General features: G+C 41.7%; 2 protein-coding genes across 2 annotated transcripts; both read left to right on the top strand.

The window, feature by feature from the left end:
• On the top strand, window positions 1-468 carry LOC115791989 (histone H2B 1/2). Its single transcript, XM_030746306.1, has one exon. It carries the CDS (start codon window positions 25-27, stop codon window positions 397-399), a length of 375 nt encoding a protein of 124 aa, XP_030602166.1. The 5' UTR covers window positions 1-24; the 3' UTR covers window positions 400-468.
• Window positions 469-6,214: 5,746 nt separating this feature from the next.
• On the top strand, window positions 6,215-6,589 carry LOC115792065 (histone H2B 1/2). Its single transcript, XM_030746437.1, has one exon. It carries the CDS (start codon window positions 6,215-6,217, stop codon window positions 6,587-6,589), a length of 375 nt encoding a protein of 124 aa, XP_030602297.1.
• The last annotated feature ends 548 nt before the right edge of the window (window positions 6,590-7,137 follow it).

Here is a 7,137-nt window from a genome sequence, read left to right as displayed (position 1 = left end):
GCTGTGAAGTAGTGAAGAAAGAAAATGCCTGAACCTGCCAAGTCAGCGCCCAAGAAGGGCTCGAAGAAAGCCGTGACTAAGACCGCCGGCAAGGGCGGCAAGAAGAAGAGAAAGACCAGGAAGGAGAGCTACGCCATCTACGTGTACAAGGTGCTGAAGCAGGTGCACCCCGACACGGGCATCTCTTCCAAGGCCATGAGCATCATGAACTCGTTCGTCAACGACATCTTCGAGCGCATCGCCGGTGAGGCGTCCCGCCTGGCTCACTACAACAAGCGCTCGACCATCACGTCGAGGGAGATCCAGACCGCCGTGCGCCTTCTGCTGCCCGGTGAGCTGGCCAAGCACGCCGTGTCCGAGGGCACCAAGGCCGTCACCAAGTACACCAGCTCCAAGTAAACTGTCCTGCTGTCAAGCAGCAACCCAACGGCTCTTTTCAGAGCCACACACCTCTTCTCAGGAGCAGAGATTTTAAAATGGTTAAAAACTCTCATCCATGGCTATCATCTAGGCAGAGGTGCATACTTCCAGGCCCAAACAGGCTGCTCTGGGATGCTCGTGCACTCCTGCCTCCTCAGCAACATGGGACAGGGTTTTCACCAAAGCTGGACAGGCTATTTCTGAAAAGAGAAACTGAGTCCAAGCACAGTGGAAAAAATATTTAATAAAAATGAATAAAGGCACCGTCACCCCATATTCATAAACACAATCAGTGTCCCGTCATTTAAAAATGCTGCATCAGTATAAGATGAACGCCTCGTCCTGTTGGACTTATTTAAACTGTGAACTCATTCTGACAGGTTTATGGCACTGATGGAGCTCTGTTACCATCACACACAATCACACACTGATTACATGAAAGAAACACACAAAGCAAATGAAGCTGTTTTTATTTTTAATTCTTGGCAGTGATTATTCCCCTGCTGACATCACTGCTGAACAGCTAAGTGTTTTTGAAGCCTCGAGAAACTTTTTTTTTTTTAACCAAGTGGATGGAAAGCTTCGAGGCTTCGTGAGTCACGAGTTTCCAATTTAAAAGCTTTTAGTGTTTAACATTTAATTCAAGCTCACAGGATCATTAACAGCTGCTGAAGGACAGGTTTGCTTTGACAGAAAGTTGAGCTTTGCAGACTCTAATCCAGAGACTAGAGAATGAAAAGCTCAAAAGCTTATATGTACGGCACTTTTCGTTCTATTTAAATAAATGTTTTATAGCTTGTTCAGATCTGCAGAACAGGATTACTGTTCAGGTGAGGTGGGTGGCACTTAGTTTTTAAATATAAATCATCCCCACTTTTTCCTGTTAAACTTCTACCTTTATGGTCACCTGTGAGATCACAAATGTGTTTGACCTGTGACACAAAGCTGGACAGGAAAGGTCTGCTGAGGTTAATCATGTGCATCATGAACACGTGGAAAACAGACCAAGATGTTGAACTCAGTGAGGCCGTCTTTAAAAATACTGTTACTGCTATCAGCCTGAAGCCCAACAGTCATCTCTGGGAAACTTCAGCACCAATCAGTGATTTTAGTCATTTTACACACATTTATGATTAGTCCACAAAAACATACAATAACTATTTTTGTTTGGGGGGGTTAATAGTGATGGGTCGGTCAGGAACGATCCTATGGAGAGCCGTTTCATTCAAAATGAAATAAATAAATGAATAAATAAATACTGCTATTGATAAATTATTAATAAATATTCCATGAAATAAATATACCCATGAAATAAGATAAAATATTTTTAAAATAAATTTTCATTATTATTTTTATTATTTTATTTTAATTTATTTCAAGATTTATTTATTTAGCTATTTATTTATCTCTTTATCTATTTATTTATTCAATTATTTATTTCATAATGGAGTTTTATTTTGTGATACTTTTATTTTGTAAAGCTATTTTACGTATTTCACTGACTTATTTTTTAACCCCGTTTTTCATTTGAAGCTCTTTTTATTTCATGTTCTTATATTTAAATGAGGGGGCGGAGGGGGCTTACACAGAGGCTACACGCCGGAACAGTGAGGAAAAGACTGGACACATTTTAACCTTATACCTCCAAACATATCGAAAGAGACACAGCGTACTTCAAAAGTGCCGACGTTTGCAGACTTCTGGCAACAAATACCATAATACCACTACATAACTGAAGTGCAATTTCTGAGCTTTCAGGAACCATTTGAATTTTTTCGATATCACGAATGGTCGGCAAAAAAAAGTTACGGTCAAAAGCCAGCTGATCAAGTTCCTTTGACCAGCTGACTGCCTGAGACCCTACGTCTTAATCAGCTGTTCGCGGCTAGTAAGGTCAGGAAACCAGATATTCAGCAGCAATCGCTTAGCGTTAAAGGATTAATGCGATAGAGTGTAGACTGCAAATTTAAAATTCAGCAGGCTCCACAAACACAACACAGGTATATACGAATTGTTCATGCCTGAGTGGAATTAGAACAAAACAGGGCAGATCATCAGGCAGGAGAAACAGGATCACCTCCTCAAAGGCGCTTGTTTTTTCTGATTTCCAATCTTTTGTTTTATAATTTGTATTTGGAGCACTTTATTATATGTTGAGTATATAAAGAGACGTTTGATATACGCCTAACGTATGTTTTTACTTTAGTAATTCATTTTACACTTTTTTTTTAAAATTAAAATCTAAGGACCCCATTTGGGAGCCAAAAGAGCTGAAGTCCCATCACTGGAAGTTAAAAGCTTAACCATTTTAAAATCTCTGCTCTGAGCAGAGGTGTGTGGCTCTGAAAAGAGCCGTTGGGTTGCTGCTTGACAGCAGGACAGTTTACTTGGAGCTGGTGTACTTGGTGACGGCCTTGGTGCCCTCGGACACGGCGTGCTTGGCCAGCTCACCGGGCAGAAGAGCAGAAAAAAAAATTACTAGTGAATATTATCATGGTAACTCATTTCATTATTTATAGGTGTATTAGGTGTAATATCCCACTGGGAGAGCTCACCTCAGAGTGCTCTCATACAGGGAAACTCTTCACCTGTTAGCAGCTCCTCTGAGTCACAGCAACACGAACACTCGGGAATCACTTCCTGAACCAGCGAGGCTTCAGAATTTATTAATATCAACAAACAAAATGTGGTTGATTTTTGTGATGAGAGTTTGAAACTGAAGCTTCGATATGCGCTTCGAACCCTGGGCTTACAACTCCAGAGTTCGAAGCTTCGAAGCTTGCTTCAGGACGAAAAAAATCACGTGACAAATGACGTATGAAGCAGCAACTGCTTCGTTCTCGGACTGAATCAGCTGACTGGTTCAGGTGATTCGCTGGTTACGAGTGAAGGAAAGCGAGACAGTCAGCAGGTTCATACTCGCACAGTTTTAGCGTTGTTATGGCCAACAGTTACTGCTGAGTTATGAATTAAAGACAACCTTTGCTGGCTCGTCCTTTCAACACTGCATGAAAAGTGAGTTTTTCGACAGTTTCTTGTATGTAATATTGCCGCGCGCCTTGAGCTTTAGGGCTCTCAGCAGGAGGCTTTGGTTGGACTCTCTGTGTCAGAGCTCCCTCAGCCCCCCCCCTCTCCTCAGGTCTAGGGCAGGGTTTCATATGTAAAGGAGGTTTCTGTGAGTCATACATGCAAAGCAAGTACTCACCAGTGGTCACCAGTACTCACCAGTGGTCACCAGTACTCACCAGCGGTCACCAGTACTCACCAGCGGTCTACCCCTCCCAACAGTTGTAAGCAGCATATTTTTATTTTGAGATATATGTAATCAAATTTACATTATCCTCTTTTAAGCCTTTTTCCATTACAATGTGACTACACATAAATTATTATACAGCGAAACATTCAAACAAGACTAAACTCAGAAGAAGTCATTCTATTTTATAAATTAGTATTATCTAGTTAGAAATATATTTTTGGACGTTTTCAGCTTTTGTCCCTTTTTCCAATAAGGCTGTGAGCTTCTGTCTGTGAGCTTCTGTCTGTGAGCCTTTGTCATGGAGTTTTTTGTGAACCCTGAACTTTAGTGACTGAGGGAGATAAACAAAGGCTATATCTTGATTTTGGTGACACTACAAGCATTATTTTCATTGAAAAGCAAACTCAGTTTTCAGTCTAATTCACTGTAACTAAAAGTCTGTCACACCATCATCCTCTCCTGTGCAGTGGCTTCCCAGCTAGCATTGAACATTCAGACAACATCGCATGAACGCTGCTATAAACGTTCAGTGAATGTTCACATGCATTAGTGACATTAAAGACTACCAAGGCAGATGGAATAAGAAAACATATAAACATATAAAACATATAAACTTTTATTTTGCTATACATGGATGTACATAAGAGATATCAGCAAAACCTTCATGAGAAACATGTAAAAAAAAAACAAAACAGACAGTGGATGTGTGTCTTCCAGCTCATAGGGGGTCGTTTTTTGACTGTTGGGTTTTCTCTGTATTATTGTAGGGTCTTTACCCACAATACAAAGCGCCTTGAGGCGACTGTTTGTTGTGAGTTGGCGCTATATAAATAAAATTGAATTAAATTGAAATGAAATGAATTCAATTCCGTGTGGCAGCTTCCTCGCCTGTGATTGGACAATACAGATCACGTGCGGGATCACGCTGAAGGTCTGCAAGACCAAAGGAAACCAGTGCGGTCGTTCTCTTCCGTTCAAACTGAATGGCGTTCTTTGTCTACGCTGCTTTCCTGGTACGACAATGGAGGTCGTCTATATATCACGTTGCAACGTGATGACGGACGCTGTCATATCAATATGAACGCAAAAGCGGTAGTTACACAAGCACACCCAGTTAATGCCATGTTTTCCCAGCACTCTGCTCAATAACACAACACACACATTCATCCATATTCATTTGTAAATAGAACCTGATATCCTGATATTTGGTCATAACGTGTGTACCTCAAACAGTGCAAAGTTGCTTCAGATCATTGAGGTGTGTGAGCGCGTGCATGCAGGTGTGTAGATGAAAACATTGCACTTTTCCAGGAGAGGGCGCTATAATTGAAGCTTCGAGTAATGAACCTATTTCCGAAACAATTGGTTCAAGTGGTTCAGTGCTTCACAAAAGCTTCATTTTCTCATCACTAGTTGATTTTATATATATAAAGCAGGGCTATTCAATTAGCGGCCCGGGGGCCACATCCGGCCCGCGGACCCCCTTTGACTGGCCCACCCCCCGACTGACCCAACGTAAGCTGCAAAAACGCAATTAAATCATATTTGTTGTGAGAGTTTTAAAAATTTCCCGCCCTTCCTCTTGTACTTGCACCGCTTCCGGTATCGTAGCAACGCCAGCCCAGAATACTCTCTCCAAGTACGACAACCGCCAAAATATGTCACTGACAGGTCAAAAACGTAAAATTGACAGTGAAAACCGCCGTTTTAACCCTGCTTGGACTGATAAATGTGTTTATTTTACCCCAAAGACTGAACTCTAAGACTGAACGCATTAAGTCAGCATTACTTTGAATATGCAGAAGAAGCTTTAATTTTACAGTTATTAAGTGTTCACTTGGTGCAGTTTCTTTTGTTGAAATATTTAATGCGCTGCATCAGTTGGTCTTTCTAGTTCAACAAATGCACTTTTGCAAATACATATAAAATGTTATAGAAGACTTTACTGTTGCAAAAGGTTGTTATTATTACATTTTTTTTATTAAACATATGTGTGGTGAAATTTGCCTTGTTAAAAATATTCTGGTCAAGGCAATGCACTTGAATTATTTTGCTCATCAATAAATGATGCAGTATAAAACCTTTAATGTGAATTCTTTTATTTATTTTTATGACTTAGTTCAGGTGTTAGCATATTTAGAGTTAAGTCTCAAGAAATAATGTAAGTAGGGGTCTTCGGCCCAGTGGCATCTCAAAATTTTCAAATCTGGCCCAGAAGAAAAAGTAATTGAATAGGCCTGATATAAAGTTTATATCGTTTGTATAAGTTCATATGATTTTATGCGTAGCTGACCTAAAATCTGCTTTCTGAAGGTGATCTCACACTGAGCCGCATTGTGCAGGTTTACATAAAGCAGAGGCGTCTTTCTTTCCTCTGTGAGCATGCGCAGTAACAATCTGCTCACTGAAGACTGTGAGCAACAGCTCGACCAATGACGGGCGGGGAACCACACAGCCTCATTTGCATGTACGGAGAATAAGAGGAGCCGCTCTGTCGCCAGCACAGCTCATTCTCTGCTGTGAAGTAGTGAGAAAGAAATGCCTGAACCCGCCAAGTCAGCGCCCAAGAAGGGCTCGAAGAAAGCCGTGACTAAGACCGCCGGCAAGGGCGGCAAGAAGAAGAGAAAGACCAGGAAGGAGAGCTACGCTATCTACGTGTACAAGGTGCTGAAGCAGGTGCACCCCGACACAGGCATCTCTTCCAAGGCCATGAGCATCATGAACTCGTTCGTGAACGACATCTTCGAGCGCATCGCCGGTGAGGCGTCCCGCCTGGCTCACTACAACAAGCGCTCGACCATCACGTCGAGGGAGATCCAGACCGCCGTGCGCCTCCTGCTGCCCGGTGAGCTGGCCAAGCACGCCGTGTCCGAGGGCACCAAGGCCGTCACCAAGTACACCAGCTCCAAGTAAACTGTCCTGTCAAGCAGCAACCCAACGGCTCTTTTCAGAGCCACACACCTCTTCTCAGAGCAGAGTTTTCAATGTCAATACAAATACAAGTTTCAATATCATGCACATTATAATAGCCTCGCTGTAAATAAATGAGTATATGGTGACATTATACTTAAGCACTCTGCATCATAAATTAGTATTCACACACATTCATACAAGTACTTTGTACATCTAAGTACTTTATATGTAACATTTTCACTGTAGGAATAAATCTACAGCAACTAAGGGTTCAATATCTTGCCTGAGGATACTTCAGGTAGGAGGCTCAAGGGCATTAGGAGTGTAGCAAGTTAATTTAGATGAACGTTCTCAAAACTCCACAGTGAAAGTCAGTTCATGTTTATATATATGTTTTTTTTTTAAGTAAATATATTTCTTTGTATCAAGCCGTTAATGTTGTCTTGGCTTTTTATTGTGGTTCCTTATCGCCACCTGTTGCTTGGGGACATTAAATGGCGTGACACACCCCAGCTACATGTGTCACAGTGTCTCTCGCTCAGAGGAGA

Source organism: Archocentrus centrarchus, chromosome 14 (genome assembly GCF_007364275.1).
Source record: "Archocentrus centrarchus isolate MPI-CPG fArcCen1 chromosome 14, fArcCen1, whole genome shotgun sequence".
Classification (NCBI taxonomy): Eukaryota; Metazoa; Chordata; class Actinopteri; order Cichliformes; family Cichlidae; genus Archocentrus; species Archocentrus centrarchus.
This window is presented reverse-complemented; position numbering and strand designations above follow the sequence as displayed.

Excerpts from the sequence above, each read along its gene's own strand:
- LOC115791989 (XM_030746306.1), top strand. The coding sequence starts at position 25 with ATGCCTGAACCTGCCAAGTCAGCGCCCAAGAAGGGCTCGAAGAAAGCC.
- LOC115792065 (XM_030746437.1), top strand. The coding sequence starts at position 6,215 with ATGCCTGAACCCGCCAAGTCAGCGCCCAAGAAGGGCTCGAAGAAAGCC.